This window comes from Littorina saxatilis, linkage group LG8 (genome assembly GCF_037325665.1).
Source record: "Littorina saxatilis isolate snail1 linkage group LG8, US_GU_Lsax_2.0, whole genome shotgun sequence".
Taxonomy (NCBI): domain Eukaryota; kingdom Metazoa; phylum Mollusca; class Gastropoda; order Littorinimorpha; family Littorinidae; genus Littorina; species Littorina saxatilis.
The window spans coordinates 59342787-59364681 of record NC_090252.1 but is presented as its reverse complement, the minus strand read 5'-3'; the positions used below and the strand labels follow the sequence as shown (position 1 = coordinate 59364681).

General features: G+C 40.7%; 1 protein-coding gene across 1 annotated transcript in view; it reads left to right on the top strand.

The window, feature by feature from the left end:
* The window catches only part of LOC138974759 (baculoviral IAP repeat-containing protein 8-like), a 69627-nt gene that overhangs the window by 23435 nt on the left and 24297 nt on the right, over window positions 1-21895 (top strand). The window contains exon 2 of the mRNA XM_070347485.1: window positions 5142-5179. Coding sequence (XP_070203586.1) covers window positions 5142-5179 — 38 coding nt within the window. The remainder of the gene's footprint in view (window positions 1-5141; window positions 5180-21895) is intronic.

Below are 21895 nucleotides of genomic sequence, written 5' to 3'. Positions count from 1 at the left end.
AAATTCCATCGTAAAACGCACTTCGGAACATTATTGTGGCAGGCGAAACATTTACACATCAAAAGCATAGAAAGCTCTTGCTTTTCTGTTTTGCATATAACTAGGGAGTAAAGAACCTTTCGGGATCGTTTATTTTTATCCTCTTGCAAACAAAATGAAAAACGTTCCTGGCATTCACCCGTGAGAATTTTATAACGCAAAACGGCAGAAGTGTTGCTTGCATCCTCTTTAAGTTTACACGAATAAAACAGGTAGTTTAACTTGAATTTGGATTGCTTCAGCTGCAGGTAGAGATTTCTTTGAAGGTTTGCAATGAGTTGTCTATCGTCAGAATCCTCTCCCAAAATGACAAAGTATTGGCGAGCGGTTTCTTTCAAAGCCGATTTACTTTTCAACGAATCCGTACAAGACGACGACGGTTCGAGTTCTACTTCTTGTTCTTCCTCCAAAAAATCATCCGACGCCGAACATTCCTCCGAGTCCGGAATTCCGAACAAAACGTAAGCAGCGGGTTGATGGGCGGGTTCTTCTGCCGAAGGCACAGGTCTCTGATCTCGATGTGTCAGGGCGATGCTCGGTTCTAATATTAATGAACGTAGCTTATTTTTTATTTCCGTTTTTCCATCTAATGGCATGTCTTCGTCGAAGGTAAAAAATGGAAACAGTTGTCGTTTGTTACCCTCTTTATATGCAAAAGGTAATCGAAGCGTTTTTAGTTCTTCCCAGACATTTAAATCAATCACGTTATTGAAATTGCAACTGTTTGCTTCTATAACGCTTACGGTTTCAAAATGGGATCGCAACAAGGACAATAGCAAATCGGAACAGCTTTTTAATGCTCTAATGTTGGCTATTAAAACATTATCCGGCAACTGAACTATGAAACGCAAACCGATTTTTTCTTTGCACACACAGGCAGTAGTCTGATCATTATCGTCGCAACAACTCGACTTGAAAGCATACAATTTCAAGCCCGAGATCGGGGCTTTATGGGATTGATCTCGCCGAATGATATGCACAAATATACGAACGGCTTGCAAAAACCCCTCGGAGATGGTAATTAGTTCGTCGAAGGAGAATGGACGCAAAACATTTTTAAAATCCAAATCGAAGGGAATAGATGAACAAGACAGAAACGGATTCAATATTTCGTGACAATTCAACGAGCCCGTATGCGGCGGCGTCGGTTGGTACACACAATCATACACGTCCCTCAAAATCAAAGTTAAGTGTTTTGAAATAAATAACTTGGCATTGTCTTGCTTTTGGGCATCTTCAATCATTTGATCTAAATCAAGGTCTTTCATAAAAGCTTCAAAAGCACCGGCTTCCTTTTTCGTCGGACCGTAGTATTTAGGGTCGCCATTGCAACTGACACCCCAAGCGGAACATCGCGCCTCCAGGCCGTCACCGTTTGTTTTTTGAGTAACAAAAGCTGGACAGGGCACATAGTTTTCTTCACCTTCCGTACCATGTGCGTTAGAAAACAGCGTATGTTCTGCCGCTGAAACACATAAATAGTAGCGACCCTGTAAGTTCAGGGATTTACCTTGTCTCCTCACTGATATTCCAGCCCGTTTATTAAACGTTTTGATATCCAAGGGTGGGAGCGGCGCTCGGACATTTTTTTTGGGGGGAAGCGCTTGGAACAAGGCTTGGTGGTAAGTACAAAGCTTATATGCAAAAAATGTCGGAAAATCAGTACTAACCGACAGGTTGTAACGATAATAATAAAAATCTGGAAAGGTATAAGCCTTAAGGAGATCGTCCACTTTTCCTAGCGCTCCTTTAATGAGATTGTTTTGCTTTTCTGAATGCCACTCGCTGCAGTTCGAGTAAAGCACCGCTTTCCTATACTCAGTTGCGATATCACTCCACAAGCAGTTTGAAGTATCGCTCAAAATATCCACGTAATACTGACCCATCCAGCTATAATCGGTAGTGCGTGAACGCCACGCTTTGTATAATTGATTTAAAGTGGTATCTGAATAATGTTGTCGAAAATGTAAGTATTTACAAAATTCCGTAAAGGCGTTTCTCTCAAGATACCAAAAGGAACGAAAAGCAACAACGAAATGCGAATCGCCGCCGGACTGATTTAAAACAACCGTTTGTGAACAATAATCAAAATCCGGAACGTATATGGATTGCAATTGTAACAACGATACAGGAGAAGCGGGATTAAAAAAGAAACTTTTTAAGGTTAAAGCAGTGTTTTTAATTTCGGAAGTATTAAACGTTGTTTTCAACCAGCTTTCACACTCCAAAAGAAAAATCCGCCTACATAAGAGACTGGCCATATTCGTCAGTCGCGCTAATTTTGAAACGTACGTTCTACCTATTTCTGTTTTTGGGAAAGTGGGTACGATATTTTGAAAATCCATTTCAAATTCGATATATGACAACAACGCGTGGTGGTACGTACGATTCCAGTCAATTCTGTCTCGAATCCAGGTTTGAGAAAAGTGACCCGTCGAAGTAACGTCAGATAACACATCGCGTAAAGGTTCGTTTACCATTAGATATAACAGCGCTCCTTTGCGTTTCGGCGCACCAAAATTTGACGTCCCTTCGGTTTTGTCACGATACAGGGCGGAAATCTGTGCACAGAAATGTGATCTAGAAGAACCGGCATCGTTATACACGTGATATGCGCATATGTAAAGGTTGTTTGACTGATTCCAGCTACTATAGGTCTTGGCGGTAACAATATCATTTTTTACCGAACAGGCCACAGGCATCGAGTCTTCGTCGTTGTCAGTCTCTTCAGGATTTCCACAAAGAATATATTCATAAACAGACACGGATAAACCCAGACCGCAAAATACCAGAAATTCCACGTCTACCCAATCATGGTCAGGTTCTGGGATAAAGTTCATAACGCAGCTTTTACTATCTCCAGATGGGTGTTTTTATGGTTTGTCTATTTAGATCGCTTAGTCCACGAACCAATCTCTTCCGTATTGTATACACCACCTCTCGAAAATCAGACCACAGAACGAGGTGCCCCCAATCAGAACACCAGCGACGAATTAGACCACATCTTCTATTCAATAGAAGAAAAACGAAACGTCATTGATAACAAATATCGTCAGGTCATGAACAAACTGGATACGGAAGAAAATCAACTGAATTTACGAAAAAATGATATGATAAGAGAACGAAGATACGAAATGTATGAAGAAGAAATGCAAAACGTTTCACGTGCCAGGGAACGAATGATTCGACATCTCAAGGGCGAGTATACAAAATTGTGGATGGAGCGAGACTACTTGATTCAAAAGGAAATGGATAAAATATTGCACCGCAACAACAACCACATAGAAGACTTCGAAGCGGCTTTCCTCGAGAAAAGAAGAAACGAGCAACAGCATCAGATCCAACTAAACAATCTCACTGCGCTACTAGATGAAACTATTCCATCTCAAACAGGGGATTTAAATTGTCCTTCACCCGAGCAATATTCATTTTTGGAAGAGACAAATACAAAAAGACCACCACCAGAAGCAATATCAGTACTGTGAGGTTCCGTGGCGAGCGCTCAAGTTGCCGCTGCTGGTATATATATATGTTCATAATATTAATCGGAAGTCATGTTACAGGCCATCCGATTCCAAATTTTGCTTGCGGTGAGTCCCTGCCCCAAATCATCACCCTGCTGGCTTTTTTTAATGTTTTCCAACATCACCAACAACTCAGCAGGAACATGTTCCTTGTGGTCTCGTGAGATGCTATCAAATGACGAGTACAATGTGGCTGGTTCTGCTTTTGGCTGCATCCGAGTCACATCATCGTGTAACTTTTGAACGTCGTTGAGTGTCTTTTGTTTTATAAAATCAATAAGAATAGTATGAACTTTATCTGTCAAATCTGCTTGAGATACAAAGCCGTCTACAAAACAGACGTGTCTATTTTGTTTTTGCTGGGGAAGAGATATTACTTTTCCTTCCTCGAAGGATGTCCCGTCGAACCATCTCTCGTGTTCATCATGTATCTCCGTTAAGTAGTCGATGTCAATGTCTTCATATTCGCCTCGACATTTTAGACGCTCCAAGCACAAATCCGGTCGAGTGCGAATATAGATAATGAGATGGGGCTTCTCAATGTGCTGATAACACATTTGAACGCAAAACCCCAGCACTTTAGCCTGTACATCAGTTATATAGTTTCTCTGTAAAAACACGGGTATAAAAACATTCATCACCGACTCCAAACTCCTGCAAGTTACGTTAACTTTTGGAAAAGCCGAAATGTGCTGTTCTTTCGTGGCATGTAACAGGCGGGTGAAATTCGAAAATAATATAACTAGCTGTTCACCGAAAGCATTTGTCTTTGGGTCTTTATAAAATTCATGAAGGATGTCGATACCTTCAACGTTTCTCCATTGATGAACGTCCTCATCTATTATCTGAATGGGATATTTTAGGTATTCTCCGCAGTTTAGTTTTGTCATTAGGTCTTTCCCGAGGGTAGATTTACCCGCTCCAATATTTCCTTCGATTGAGACGTGAATACAACTATCGGAGTGAGAAGCCATGGTTCTTGCTTCGGTACAGAAGGGCACTAACAGACGCCGCAGAGACAATGGCTCATAATGAGGTCTGCTTCATACAAACGAGCTTTATATACTTTCTCTCTCTCTCTCTCGCTTTTGGAAGAAAAAGTCAAAAATAAACAGTCTCGGAAGAAAAAGGCGTTGTAAAATGTAGTTCCCACATCACGAACATCTTTTCCCGTGTATGTGTGTGTGTGTGTGTGTGTGTGTGTGTGTGTGTGTGTGTGTGTGTGTGTGTGTGTGTGTGTGTGTGTGTGTGTGTGTGTGTGCGCGCTGAAATATCCTATTCGTTACTTGGTAGATGCTTCTTTTCCTACGTTTTGTTTTACTTCCTCTGAAGGTAAATATTTAGAATTATACTGAACTACGATCTGATCAGACATTTTTCTTGCATATGGTGAAAAGCTGTGTTGAAAATTAACTGACTGATCCACATTAACCAGTTTTAAAAACGCTAAAAAGTAACTTGCATGTGTGTCAGTACGCTGTTTCACAGTTTCTTCGTGTTTCAAATCTTTACCTATTTGTTTTAATTGCACGACAATTTCTTTTGATAATTTTCCCATGCAGCACTCACACGTCAGACTTAGCATACTTGAAACAACACAATATAAATTAGAAATAGTTAGTAAATCTTCACAATATTGTTTGCGATCTTGAGCTATACATTTTAAATTTCGAAGCGTATACTTTCGTTTCTTATAAGATTTGTAAAAATGAGGACTAGATATTGTGTCATTATACGTTAAAAATAGTGAAAATTTCACTTTAACAAAGTCTGGATTATCAAAGAAATTTCCACAAATGTCTTCTGCCAATGCATTCATGGTTGCTGTCTCGGACAAGACAAAAATTGCAACTAACTTGAAAGGTGACTATGTGCTGCTTCAACTTGACAAAAAACGCTTCAATTTCACATACTCTCGTTTTAATATTGTTTATTCAATCAACAATTCGTACCCACGGCACACATTCGTAAAACCTTGGTTTAATAGTTGTGACATCAAACAAGACAATGAACGTTTTCTTTACATCGGCATTGAAATTCGTAACTCTAAGTCATATACATTAGATTCATTTGTGGATCTTTTTCTGAATGATAATAATATTATTCGATTTCCAGTATCGAGGGTGAAATTATTACCCAGCACGTTGATGGATAAAATGCCTTCGTTCGCGGCACATCATACAGCTGAACCCAACATCGGTCGTATAATCCGATCCAGCTTAGTAGAAACGGGTACAGAATCACATCTTACTGAAAGTGATGACAATTACATTGATGTACGTTTTGAAATACTACCGGGATTGTGTAGAGTTGCCCTCGGATGTAAACTTCGAAATATTTTAGGAATTGGTTGCGGGTTTCAGCTACGTGTGACAGATTTACTTTTAAATACCAATGCTTATCTAAATTATCAGATACAAATGATCGAACTCGCCAACTTGGAAATGATTTCAATGACCGGCTCGAAAGAGTGTAGTCTTTCAGCTTCTTTAAACAATCCGACGGTTACAACATTTCAACACTTGATAGGACACGACAGCAAATTTTTTCTGGGACCAATATTTATGGCTTGGTTTATGTCACAAGATATTAGACGCGAACCTCAACACACAGCGGAAAAAAAGTTACCAATTAACATACTCATAAGACAGCTCATATCCAATACCGAGTCATCCATAAGCGGGCTCTTTATAAAGGAAGAAGGCCGTTTTTCATTAACTATGGAGGATACGGGTACTGGTGTAGGGTTACAGATATTTCGACAGGACGAACAACAGTTGCTCGCCGCCTATGACGGAATCTTGATTTCTTGGGTGATGATCTCCGAAACCTTGAACGACATTTCTACATCTTGTGCGAAGATCGCTGCATTTCTAGGATGGCATATATGAGATAATGTGCATACTGTGAAAATGACGAGAGAAGAAGAAGAAAAAAAAACCCCACATCGCGAATACAATTCAGATCTGACAATCAATTTGTCACAAATTACACCCCCCAACATAAAACACCAACACATACGCGTCACATAACGTCATCAGAAACAGAATTACCGTCGCTTGGCAATTTCGTATACTTTCCCCGTTTTGCCGCAAAAATGGTTACCTTTGGTCTCTTACAGCAAGAATAGAACAAACGAAACCAGTTAAAGAAGGTCGGTATTAATATAAAGATGATCGCTAATATTTGCGATATTGGATTTGAAAAGAAAAAAATAAGATGACTCATAATGTCGCCAAAAAATATGAGGATTTCGGACGAATGTTCGGATGATGATGGTTTATCTTCAAATTGACTGTACCTTCGATTTCCATATTTCGCTCTAATATTAAGTTCCTGATTCATATAATCCATTACTTCTTCCCCGTCAATCAAACTCACCGAAACCTCTCCCTTGTCATACAGAGTCACGTGTTTAACGTTGTAAAATTGTTGCTCGACATCGAAGAAGTCACTGACCTTGGGACTCAGAACGAGAACGTTGTCATAGGGGTAACCGGAGAAGTTCTCATTTTTTAAATAATTAACAAATTGAATAACCTTTTCATCAATGCGAAAATAAGCCGTAACATTTGGCTTAGGTGTACATTTTTCAAAATAAATGGGAGGCGTTATTAATCTGTTCTCCTTTCCAAGCTGGAACGAAATTTGTGGATTTTTCTTCATTTTTATTAAAGGTCTAGAATAACACTTTTCGACGTTGTTCGGATCCCGCATAGAAGGTAAGATCTCGTAATCTTCTTCCGCAATAGACATGCAGGCCATAATGTTGAAATGATCATCTTCTCGTTTTACCATGACATCTCGACCCAGAAGGTGTGACACAACGGCGCTTGGACTGACCTCCGCGTGAATTTTCCAAAGTGCAAAAAGTTGTAGTGTCTTCTGACACAAATTCTCAAGTAATTGAATGGTAGTATCGTACTGATGCTTGGATAGAAGATTAATAAAGTAGGCCAGTTTGGATTCTTGGAAGGCAGCAACGGCATCAAGTACTTCCGCCGTATCTCGTCTCTGACGTCCACCTTTGACTGTGGCGTTAACAGTATTTGTATCGTTTACAACCTGTAAAAAGCCGTTATCTGTGACATGTCCATGAATGGGAACATTCGTCTGATTTTCGCCACCAAATACAATATCACCGTCAATATCATTTTCAATAAAAACAGCAATCATATCACCCGGCAAGGCGAACACTTCCGCTCCATCAATACCCGTAGCGATGCTTTGATCTAGACAGCCATACTGACTAGAATTTCCGTAATACTCAATGATATTGTCAGCATCGGATATCGTAAACAAAACCTGCTGGTCCGGTAGGACAAGTTGTTGTTGTTCGTTGCCGTTTATTTCGTTACTAAATGAAATTATAAAGCCTCCCGTTTCGATGTGTAGTTTGTAGGAGCACGTTTGCATTTGTCCAATATCCTCCGTCCAAACCACCGTCTTCTGCTCATCTCGATAACCTCGATCAGCGAGGTTGGAATAGCGGTTGTCTGTGTACCGCCCGTGCTCGAGATCCGTCAAGAGCGTTCCCCAAGATGAAGCGATTGTATTCCACGGACGTTTCAATGTGACTTTACCCTTTGATACTGCGCAATTGACGGTATCACCGTGCCACCTAGCTACTCCGAACGCTACATTACTTTCATATTCCACTCTCACGGGCGCGTCGGTTTCGTAAGTAGAGGGGTTGGTTTTCTTAAACGCACACGAGCTAGCTCGCGTGTTGGGCTCTTTTAAACACTCGTCGCACGAATTGCGCTCTATCCATTTTTTACAGACATCGATCGATACAGACTCGGTATAGTAGTCATGCTGCGGAACGCTATCTCCCGCACAAATCCAGAACCCACAGTCTCTGGCTGTCATTGTTCTCACGATATGTTTTTGGCATTTATAGGCATCAATTTCTGTACGTTGAAAATTAGGTTTAAATAAATAGACCGTTCCATTTCTTACCCTTTCGGGTGCCTTACTAGGCGGTAAGCATTCGGGCTCTTTCTCAAACTTTACCGTTTCCGTAATATCATCCTCCTTACAAAAATAAACAGATACAGCTGGTAGGACCATACACAACGTTATGAGAATCGGACGAATAACGAACATGGTGTTGTTTTTGTGTTTTTATTTCTTCTTTGCTGTGTCAATTATTTGTTTGATAATCGCAAAACTTTCGTTATCACCAAACGTGTGAAGTTTATATAGTTTTAATACCCCCACAAAACACACTCGATCGATACATTTACCAGTACCCCCTCCTCCGACACACACACACGGTTATTCATATATATACTGTTTTGGTATTATCAAAACGACAGCAACTTGTTATCAACCCAAACCAACCGTTTAATATAGGAACACATATAAATATAAGACCAAGAAATTGAAGAAGGGGATTTAAAAAAAGTTCATATAAGCGTTCCAAGGTGCTTGTCAACAATTGTATGATATCAACATCAATGTTAAACCCTACAAACAAACGCCCCGCTATTTCCAAAAGTTCAGATTGTCGACCGTATTTGCTAAAACTCTCCAGTTCTTGGTTGAGATAATCCATAACTTCGATCGTATCTTGAAAACTGAGTGATATCTCCCCAGCTCTAAATAAGGGAATATGATTTATGGTTTGTGGCTGATAGAGCGTTGGAATGTCAGAGGGAAAGCTCGGAGAGATGATCTGCACAGGGTGCTGCACACTCAAGTTATTTTTTCCTTCTGAATCAAGCAGTTCGTAGTTTTGGTATTTATAAACGACACCATCTATCGTAAAAGAGTGAGAAATGTTCGGTTTTAGAGAACACCTTTCTAGATAAAGAGGAGGAAATACCACTCGGTTTTTTTCCTTGGAAAGTTGAAACGTTAAATCCTGCGTGGCTAAAACCGACTGGGCAGTGTTATTATTGCGCAATGATACAAGTGGTCGTGAGTAACACTTGTCCTTATCAGCACGATCGCGCATCGAAGGCAAAACGAAGTAGTTACTCGGTGACAGGTCCGCACACGGCAAAATATCGTAAAACCCCATGCCATTTCGACGAGCGATAACGTTAGTTTTCAAAAGGTGAGATATGACGAGACTCGGTTGAATGTCCGCTTGTAATTTCCACATATCATAAATTTGTAATGTGGTTTTACAGATCACCTCGGCGAGTTGTCTCGCATCGTTGTATCGATATTTGCTGAATAAGTTTACGAAGTAGTCCAATTTTGCTGACGCTACAGAAGCCGCGGCATCAGCTGCTCCAGACAGGTCTCGTTTATCGCGAATCGTTGAGTCAGCAGCACGTTCGAGTGCGCTCTTTAAGTCTTCTTTAACAACGTGTCCATGAATGGGGTGCTGCAGCACCGTCTGTGGGCTTGTCACAGATATCACTCCAGCACTCTCAATCGGAACAAAGACAACTATGAGGTCACCCGCTAAAGCATACACCGTGGCAGTGTCGACGTTGTTAACCAAAACGTTATCGGGACAGTTCATGTCGGTGTGTGTTTCATACTCGTGTCGCATATTCAGAAGCAGACTAAAAGACGTTTGAAGTTCTGGAATAACGACATGCGTGTAGGAATTGTTTAAATCGTCTTCCCCGTAAGATACCAGATGAGCACCATTTTCAGTATGTAACGCGTAATTACATTGAGACTCGTTATTCACCGGTTTCAACCAAACTACCGTCATCACCGCATCGCGATAAGCTAAGTGATAATCGAGTTCTCGCAGCGGTTCTGTACCCATAAATGACAGAGTGCCCCAAGAAGAAGCGATTACGTTCCAAGGCCGTTTTAAAACCACATTTCCTCGTGACACTTCACAATTTTTCAAAGTGCCGGACCACTCAGCCGGTCCAAAGCTGGTATCTTCCCATTGCGGATTTCCTTTAAGCAAAGTCGTTTTTAGCTCGCCAGATAAGTCTACAAAGTGGCAGTTAGCTTCTTTCTGGAATCCGGCATCCGACTGAAGACAGTCCGAACATTTTTCATTCTGAACCCACTCTAGACACGTTTCTTCAGAAACGGACTCTATGTAGTGTTCGTATAAAGGAATTTTTGATTCGCTACATAACCAATAGGCGCAATCTCTTTTTGTGGTGATTTTGGTAACGTGTAAGCGACAACGATGAGCTCTCTGCGTGTTCTTCTTAAAGTTTGGTTTAAATAAATAGGCCGTTCCGTTGAGCGAATTAGTTTGTTGCGTTTTTTTAGCCGAGGGACACTGAGGCTGCTTCTCGAACCGCACCGTCCGTACAACGTCATTTTCGTCACAAACATAAATTGACAGTACGACATTTAATAATAAGGCAACGAAAAGGAATAACAACGAACTAAGAATAAGCATTATTATGGATCAGCCCGATTGTTGGTACGCGTCTACAATGGTGAGCTCTACTCTCGGCAAACATCTAGTTCAACGATGTCGGCAACTGCGGCACACTTCCTTCATTCGTCCCGGTTGGAGGTACGCTTCTGAAGAAGAAGATTATTTTCCATTTTTTGAAGTTACCAATGAAAAAGGCTTAAAAGCAAAAGACGGAATGAAAGGTGTTGTTTTTCCTTACAACGTGATTGCAGTAACGGGACCGGCCGGATCGGGGAAGACCTTCAGTTTGGTCAACTTCGTTGCTAATCTACTTGAAGACGTGGGTATAACCGGCACTACTAATACCTCGGTGGACGTCATGAATCGGGCTTATCGAAACGTGGATTTGGGAAAACAGCTAGGGACGATTTTTAAACTAATGCAATTTAAACAACCACGTACAAACTATACAGCGGGAGTACATAGCGAGCCTGAAAGTTTCCCAGAAGTGCAACTGCAAAACCTGGCCCAATACTGGCCTACCGTGGCACCCATCTTGCAAGATCTTGATGAAAGTCGTTTGGACAGACACGCCCATTTAATTGGAGGCAGCGAGGAGCGAGCGAAGTTGCTAAAAAAACTACATCCTCATTGTATACCCGATTTAGCCTTGCTTAGATACATACTTATTGATGAATGCAGTCAAGCGCCAGACTATATTCTTGACGCGTTAGCATTTATACGTTCATACATGCGGTTCCGTCTAGGATTGTCAACTTCCGATATTCCGGTGTTTGTTTTGATCGGTTCTCCGACGCAAACGCAGGCTTTCCACGCCGACGAATTTGACAAAACTATTCCGTGTAATAGCATAATAGATAGTGTCTTTCACTGTCCCGCTGTCCGGGACACGCTGGATGTGGTTTCCAACAGTGTTCGGTTTCTTCACATCAAAAGGTGCTCCGACAAAAAGTTTAACGAGTGTCTTTACAAACTAGAACACGGCATATCTCTTTGGAAAGATCGATTCTATTTTGACCAGTACGTTGCGGAGGAAGAAAGCTTAATAACCGATCCACAAAAACAATTTCAACCTGACGTTGTCCGATTGTTTCTTCAACACGCGGATGTCCGAGCTTTCATACAGAAGCAGGCAGATGACTCCTGTGATTTTCTGGAAGAAGACATTTATTGCGTGGTATCTGTAAACGATGCAAAACGATTCTTGGCGGATCAGACGGCGGCGTTAACATCGTCTTGTATACAAGTTCAGAATGAAAGTCAACAAAAAGAAAGACTTCTGTATCAGAAGGTACAAAGGTTTATTTCGAGTAACAACATGGGTACACATTCGCAATTTCCCGACATCCTATCCTACAACAACTGGGTATTCGTTCGTCAGTCCAAATTACTCTCAGAGGAAGGTGGTGAGCAGCAGTACGACCCTCCGGGTGCGAAACGAAAGAATAATTTTTTCGATCGAGAATTGAGATACTTAAAAAACGCAATAAACTCTTCTTCCCTTTTGGATGACTGTCAAGACGGATATGATCCTGAGTGTCTAGAACACGGAAACGCGGCCGTCGAAACGAAAGAGGCGGTGCTATTTAAGAATAGTATCCGTATAAGAAAACGATCCAAAGTCGTCATCTGTAAGAGAACTGTTGGAGTGATGGTTGGGTTTTCTGGTACCTTTTTAAAACTTCTAACAGTCGTTCATTATACTAACGAACTAATCTGCAGTCCTTGTCTTTTTTTAACCTTTTTACATCGACTGGTGAAAGAGTATAGGTTACATTCGGAGGAATGTATTCAATGCACGTGTCTCCCGGATCTTTGGGAGGAGATCTGCCCCTTTTCCGATCCGTTTCAATCACAAACGAGATTAGTAGAGGGTTTTTTGTTGAATAAAAGTGCGTGGATAAAATCTTCGCTGCTAAAAATGGCTCATGCCTGTTCGAGTTTAAAAAACATTACGATTTCCATCTGCGTTCTCGATAACATCGAGTCTAAATATTATGGTTACAAACTTCCCAAAAAAATTTTGACAGAAGGATCAGAGTGTCAGTTCCTTGATTTCGTAACGTTCGAAAAACAATGGTTACCCTCCAACAGACCCTTTCAGAATTGTGAGAACACGTTTCCAGAAGTATGCATGAAAACCGCTCTCGTGAAGAGTGCAGATCAACACCTTATATTCATTTTAACTCCGAAGCCTACCTTTAAACACCAAGAAGATAACCGCAAAACCGTCTTCGATTTCAGTGTACTTTACGACGTTCCCATTCAAAATCTTACAAGTATGACTGTAGCCAAAAGCACGGGAATTTCTTTGAGTGGAGTATGTTGCGTGTTTCCACGAAAAATAAAAAGCGATTTGATGAGAGCCGTGTACGTAATGTTATCGAGAGTAAAGAACAATCCTACCATTTTTTTAAACTACAATATATTCAAAAACCCGCAAGTTTATCTCACATTTCCTTCCAAAGCCCAGCTGATCAACCAAATGCAAATAAGAAACGACGAAACTTTATTGTTTTGACAACACACAAACAGAAACGACACGAGGATTATGATGGCATCTAGAAAAACACACAAATAACATTAACGAGGAGCGTGACGGAAATTAAAGGCAAAATTGATTGTCGAAAACGATGTTGTGAGCTTTTTCCTGAACTCAACAAGGAAAAATCCACATCACTCATACCCACGTCATTTTCAGCCGAGCAACGATACACTCCCGAATCGGTTCTACTAACTCTGTTTATGCGAAGGACGGACCTAGAATTTTCCAGCTCGATTTGATACTTTTCCCCGTCAGTGATTTCTACGTTGTTTAGTGTCCACGTAATGTTAGCCGGAGGATAAGACTTCGCAACGCACGTGACGGTACCGTTTGTTTGATCTAAGCGGGATTGGCGAGGAAACAGCGTCAACTCGGGTGGAAATTTCACTACAAGTTTTATCATTTTAAGGACCCTAGACGACGACGAAGTGCTAATAACGCATGCATATACTCCTTTACACTCCCGACTTACACGCTTAAATTGTAGGACGCCGGCGTTTGTGTCGTTGAGCGAATTACAAAAATCTGCCCCATCTTCACGGCGCCACGAAACAGTCACGTTCAAAGTTCGAGTTCGTTTTCCTGAGCATTTTATTTTAAAAGTTGATCCTTCTACAGTTTCAATTACGTCATCATCCTCACTATTATCAAGAAGAACATTAAGACGAATCTCGAAGGTTCTGAGAGCCCCGAGGCTAGATAGTCCGCACCAATAGATTCCTTGGTCGGCGTGTCGAACGTGACTAATTATAAGATCGTATAATCCAACTGGAATCAATCGGAGATCGTCTATTACTCTTTGTTGATTGAACGTTAGTACACTGTTCATCCAGTCGGTCCACACCACTTTGGTAGTGTCGTTCGTTTCAATACCATCGTTTGGAAGACAAGTCAGACGCGCAAGATGACCTTCAAAAACCGTCACTTGGCGTAAGCCGCCGCTTGACTGACATATAGTCAGTACCGCCAGCAAAAGTAGAATCCATTGAAGAAGACGACGACGACGCCGCATCGATTTCATCATCATACCTTTTGTTCTTTGTTCCGCTCTGCTTCCTCTAATAACGTCTGCATGTGTTTGTAGATCGTCATCCCAACCAACGAATTTCGAAAAGCGATCGTGTAAAGTAAATAGGGAGCAACGAGAGATAAAGGTTTGGACAATTCTTCAATAATACACCAATGCTGATTGCAATGAAATAAAGTTAAGAAGGGTTTATATAACCGTTCTTCGGTTACGAATGTAGGAGACTCGTCTATTTTATGGTTAACGGCATTGAATTCTGGCTTAAAACCAAAGCAGTCCCTCATTGCCGTTACCCAGTTTGTACTAAGACTGTCAAATATGTGACCGATTTCGGGAGTTTTAGGATTCGTTGACGCTGCGAAGATTTTAGAACCATCGGTATACGGTAATTCAAAGTACTTGGCGTGACCGTCTATCGAAAGTAGATGGATTTCCTCCGAGTTTTCACGCGACAAACTACTTTGATGTGAACAGAACTGATCTGAACCCATTCCCTGCTCCACCAAAAAGGCGCTGTCTCTTCTTACCTTCAAATTATCTTGCGATAAAATATGAATCTGCTTTTGATACATTTCATTTTTGTTTGCAAGTTCCCAAATCAAATGCGTCATTTGATCAATCATGGGTTTACTGACGTCGTTAGCCAAAGACTGATAATTTGTCAGATGCTTTTGAGAAAACTGTTGTCTCGTTTTTTGAATGATAGACGGATCTCCCGGCAAAATAGATACAGTTTCATAATCAATTCCCGATGGCACACCTTTCGATTTAATATTAGATTCACCCGGCCGTCGGTGGTTTAATAAATACTGACGAATGAGATCCGTCTGGGAATGTGATACACTCTTGTTCTCAACCTGAGAGTCAATAAACTGCAATAATCCATCCGACGAGCATTTCATGCCCCTAGTTGTTGTTGATCCATCCCGTGCGTTTTTGTTCGATGTTGGAATTGAAGTAGCAGTATCACTAGTCAAAATAGCCCTGTAAGGTATAGAGCCAAACAACGTAGCTCGTTTGTAAGCTTTCGTGAGAGTTATGGCTGTACTCATTTGTTTAGTTAAACGCGCGGCTATGCTATCAAACTGAAAAGACGATAAAATATGTACGGGTCGCGAAAATACGTAGACCGCATATTCGTAGTCTTCGCAGGAGGAGGAGGAGGAAGAAGAAGAACGAGAAGAAGAATTGTTGTTGAAAATTGGTTCGCAGAGAAATGTCTGAGACACAACTTCGTATCCAAGTACAACTTGGTCCAGTGGTAAAATTTCTATTTCCTTACTTTTTATTCTCTCCAGAGAGGTTTCGAGCTGTTCTAACGCTTGAAACGATTCGTCTAAAATCAAACCCTTGGCGTCACCTAAGCCCGAAGCAACAGAACGAAATAGATGTTTGGACGGCGTCCGTGGTTGGTGGTCGTTATTATCAATGTTTGTTTCAACCCGTCTTCTGTAGGGAACTAACCCCAGCAGCAAAACGCAGTCAAAAAATTTGCCATACTCTTCTTTTATATACACACTAAAGTTAAACTTATCCAGCAGATCTCTTATCAGGGTATAATGAATTTTAAGGAACGAAGACACCCACGTTTGTATGTCAGCTAGTTCACCTTGTTTTTTAAATTCGCTCCACGCGGACCAAAGTCCTTTGGTGGTAAAAGCGTTGAAAACAATTTCCGCAAAAGCGTGTAGGAAGTAATTTTCAATATTGCCGCAAGCCTTTATTCGATCTATAGCTAGCTGTCCCTCCGTGATGACAGATCTATCAAATACCGTCCGTACAATTTCTAAACTTTGCTCGCTAGGATGTAAACGATTTAACATCACCTTACTACCCTTTCTAAGTTTCTTAGTTTTCTTTTCCATTCTGGCGTAGGCCAATTGTACAGCATCTTCAACAAATCCGCTCTTTCCGACGACGTCATGTTCGCCGTTGTTGTTGTTGTTGTTGTTGTTGTTACGGGTGCAGTCAACGTGCCGCGACATACCACTGAAAAAGTGTTACTGTGAAGGGGGTCTTTACTGATTCTTTTTCGTTTTGAATACGCACCCGACCAAACATATCCGGCGAAATCTCATCACGCAAAAAATTGAGCTGCTTTAATATGAAGGAAAAGGATGTACTATCATCGTCGTCGACCCGCAACATGTTTTTCAAAGCATCCGCGTATGACTGCTTTTCCTGCTTAAAACATAAACAAACTCGTTTAAGAAATTGTTCCAGTTCGGGACTGTACTCAACGTTATATACCTGTAATAACTGCTGAAAAAAGGTACCACCACCCACCGCCGATGTTGTTTCGCGTAATACTAAATCGTCGTTGCGAGCAGCAACAGTACAGATCTCATGCAGAACAAATTCTAATTGTCGTTGGTTGACAAACAAACGTTCAAAAAATTGCAAATCCTCTGCGGCTATACCCTTCTTAAAATGGGCGCACCACCAGATGCATCTAAGTTTTTCCTTTTCCGATTTTCCCAATGGTGTTTCCAATTTTGAATTGACTAAAGCCACCACATCATCCAAAAAACTACCCCGACAAGAAAAGGAAATTTCCACGATGCCAAAGTATAAAGCGGCCAAGACCCCGGGCGAACAATTCTTTCCCTGAAAATAGTCACTACTGGAAATGATGAGCCGAATATCTGGGTCTGAGTCATCCAAGCACCGAAATGTGCGCGCGTCTGTAGAGTTGAACAAATAGAGAAAGGAGATGAACAGATTTTGACGTTCTAATTCGACATCTTCGGGTGAACAGGACAAAAAGCCACGCATAACATTTGTGGCTGTACGGCCCTCCTGGGAAGCGCTTTCGATTATATTTCTGAGATGTTGCGGTATTTGCGTACTCGAGACTTCAATCCAGTAGCGATCCAGCTCAAAGCTAAGGTCGTAATATTTACTTCGAATTCTGGGACTTTTAAAAAGTAGCACGGAAGCAGTTTCGACATCGTAGGTGGAAAATTCCAACGAGCCAGATTCTTTTTTATCATCATCGTCCTCCTCCTTCTCTTGAGAGTAAGGGAACGAACTGATAGCTTGAAAATTTTCATTTTTATGCGGAAAAGGAGACTGCGCCACCAGCGTAACCAGTGTGTCTTCTTCTTCTTCTTCCAATAATCTAGGGATGGGGTGACTGCAGCAGGATTTTGAATCGCCTTCCTCGCTGGCACAGAGGACGAATGTGAGATCTTTCACACACGGCTCAACGCAGCTCAGACTCAGCCAATGTGGCCATAACGCCTCGGGTACCTTGAACCGGTATGTTCGGTAGTAAAACGCCGGTTTTGAGGCATCGTATAATAAAAACACGGCGCCTCTCAGTTTAGGGGATTGGACGCAGGTAAAATATAGACTGGTTCTATCGTCATCACAAAGTGTTACCAGCGCAATTTTACCATCGTGGACACACTTGACTACGTTGATTTTTTCTTCTTCCATCCTTGAAGCGATTTCAATTCCGTCAAATACTCGAGCTTGTTTGCCGAAATGACGGGCCAACAACTGGGAAGAAGGTCTCTCCTGAAGGCAACAATCATTAATACAATATCGTAAATACCCTGAAAAATAGCACGTCTTTTGAACTCTTCCTTCCTTATGTTTTCCTGCAAGTAACTGTCTAATTTTACGCAAACACCGAACGGGACTATATCACTGTCGGGTATCCATAGATTTTTGTTGTATTTACAATTTGTGCGGATTAATATAGAAAAATGGATACTTTCCAATGTACTTTTTTTTAAGAGCTCCAGATGATAAAATAGTAAATAAACACAGAACACTGCCACATCCGATGACTTATATCCAACATCGTGCCTCGGCTGGAAGGTAAACAGAGAATGACAGAATAATTGGCAATAATAAATTGTCAGAAAAAACACCAATACAACCCTTTCATCGGGTGTGTCTGATTGTAATAATTCTTCCTCCACCATCAACTTTTTATCGTGACAGTCAAAGATTGACACCATACACTCAAGAATTGCCGGCACGTTTGACTTAATCTCATCCAGCACTTGTTTATACGACGACTGAAAAAAACAAACATCCGTGAGGCGAGGGTGTATTATATAGGCCAACATTTTTTTCTCCGGAATCCAGCGCGAACCTTCCGTAGCTTTGTTTGGTAATATTAACTGGAAAGCGTAAATATCCTGCACGCGCAAAATAGTTTGGGAAAATAACCCACCTAACCTAGCTACTTTGGATAGAGCACCGATAGGCACAACGATCTTCATTTTGTCTTCCAGTAGTTTATTTCCAACACTGGCTAAAACGATCTGAAAGATTTCTGTATCTTGAATTTTAAATGCGGAAGCCAACTTGAACATTTCATGCTCGTTCATAATGCGCTTTTTTGTTTAAGGATAGGCCGGTTGTATACCCCAAAATTATTGCCGAGTAGGAGAAATAATAATAATACCACGAGCCCAACAACAATCATCAGCACTAAATAATTCTGACAATAAATGACGCCGCCATTGGTTGCTCCTCCTCCGCTGTTGTTTTTCTTATACACGTATTGTAAGTAAAGGATATACTGATTGGAATCTCCGGGAAAATAAAGTAAGTCGCAAAATTTGTGAAGCGTGCTGAAAGTGTTGATTTTTGCCCTTTCGGATAATATCAAATCTGTTGTTATCGGTTTATTCAGAAAACATCCAACATCTTCATCGTCGACTTGCTCGAAGCTTAAGCATTGATATCCAACCCCTCGTACGCTTAAATGCACCTTCCAAGGCAGTAATTCCTTATATTTTTGATTCAGAGCCCGCAAACACTGCAATGGAACGCACTTAGTTTGTGGCACGAAAAAAAACGTGAGACTCGGATTGATGATATCTTGCAAAGTGACGTTTTCTTCGCGACAAAAGCTTTTAATGATTCGCCGTATTCCTAATCTTTGCGCGTCATCTAAAATGTTATCGTCCATCATTGGCCAGTGAGCTGCTTCAAACGGTGTAACGTACGTTGAAAGTACTCAATGTTCGCCTTATAAATATCTAGTTGCTTTTTGCTCAGAGCCGGGTACATCATACCAGCGCTCTTTTCTGGACTTAGCGCAATCGCCGTCAATCGTCTATCACAAAGCCCAATAAAATCAACATCAGAAATTTCATTTAAATATTTACATTTTAACCAACACTCTTTGGAAATCAAGGGGGGTAGCTTACATAATGGATCTGACATTATATGATATAAAAGAGCTTCGGAAGTATATAAAACGCTGGAAAATTCGCCCCAAGAAATTAAAAGTTCAATCGATCATAAATCCGCAAACAGTTTACATCAAAGAAAATGAACCGTGTGTAGTGTGTGACTTCATTACCGCTACCGTTTCGCAATTAACCTTGGACGCTACTGCAACCGAATTTGCAAAAGAGTATATGGACCTTTCCAAAAAAGTATTACTATTTCCCGTTTGTGAATTTTCACTGTGTATTATATTTAAACAGTTGTTGAATTTACTATGTGCTTATCACGACGACCACGACGACATCAATAACCGCCTCGTTAAAATACCGCCGGCTCATTTACGGTTTCATTTTCAAATAAACGCTTGCGCGATCGATTCTCCGTCCAACGAAAAATCAGAGGTACTAAAAATAATAGGTCTATCAATAAATCTCAACTTGAGAAACTACTGTTCCCGCCTTTTCTCTGATGAGCAATCCCGTCGTGATGAGGGACTCAAAGGCGGGGAGGAGGAGGAGGAGACACAGGATGATGATGATGATGATGATGATGAAGTTTTACCAACTTCAAGCGCCGAAATAATCGAAAATATCAAGGAATTGCGAGGTATATTTCCAGGATTCAACAGAAAATCATTCTGCACAATGCGAGACCCACATCATACAAAGAACAAAGAATCAAATTGTTGCGCTCCACAATGCGCTTCTGACCAGTTTACAATCAGTTTAAATTTTAAGGAAGAGGCTGCTCAAAGTGTGTGTGACTCCGACTCGATCATTCGAACATCAAGTTTTGTTCTCAACAGTTTAACAGAACCGGATCCGCATTATTCGGCACTTTCTCTTTTAGGGCCGGATGAGTGTGAACTGTGTAACCTATGCTGCATCAAGGAACTTCAAATAGAATTCATACAGTTTGAAAAAGCATTAACCAAGCACATACTTTCGCCGCTGCACGGAAAGAGAATCAACGCCCTATTTGCAGTTCTTCAAAACTATCGAGTCGACTCTGAGTTTTCGTGGATTTTTAGACAAATTGACCCAAGTATTTTCATGCGTCATTTTTTAGAAGATTCTTTATGCGCATATAACTTAACTTTGATCCGAAATCGGGCATCCGAATCAGTATACATTCCCTGCCTGACGGGCTTCGCGGCAGCCTTGCAATACCATTTGGCAGTGTCAACACTACCAGAAAAAAGTCCGTGCGTGCGTTTCCTCTGTAAAATTTTACAAGAGCACCAGCTATTATAGAGAGTCTCACAGCCTCCCCCGGCCCTTTACTTCTACCGTTTTAAAAAGAAGAAGATGAAGAGCAACTCACACTCAAACCAAATTATGATTATGTAGACTCCCCAACAAGAATGACATGGAAAACCACACACAATTTAAAACAAACTTTAAAATTAAAGAAAATTGAGGACTGTTTTTCCCGTAATTTTTGTGTCGATGTTGTAATATGAAGAGCAACTCGCACTCAAACCAAATTATGATTTTGTAGACTCGAAACCAAAAACTCAACAAGAATGAAATGGAAAATCACACACAATTTGAAACAAACTTTAAAAGTAAAAAAAAATAACTACCGTTTTTCCCGCCATTTTTGTGTCGATGTTGTAATATGAAGAGCAACTCGCACTCAAACCAAATTATGATTTTGTAGACTCCCCAACAAGAATGAAATGGAAAATCACACACAATTTGAAACAAACTTTAAAAGTAAAGAAAATTAAGAACCGTTTTTTCCGCCATTTTTGTGTCGATGTTGTAATATGAAGAGCAACTCGCACTCAAACCAAATTATGATTTTGTAGACTCGAAACCAAAAACTCAACAAGAATGAAATGGAAAATCACACACAATTTGAAACAAACTTTAAAAGTAAAGAAAATTGAGGACCCTTTTTCCGCCATTTTTGTGTCGATGTTGTAATATGAAGAGCAACTCGCACTCAAACCAAATTATGATTTTGTAGACTCCCCAACAAGAATGAAATGGAAAATCACACACAATTTGAAACAAACTTTAAAAGTAAAGAAAATTAAGAACCGTTTTTTCCGCCATTTTTGTGTCGATGTTGTAATATGAAGAGCAACTCGCACTCAAACCAAATTATGATTTTGTAGACTCCCCAACAAGAATGAAATGGAAAATCACACACAATTTGAAACAAACTTTAAAAGTAAAGAAAATTAAGAACCGTTTTTTCCGCCATTTTTGTGTCGATGTTGTAATATGAAGAGCAAC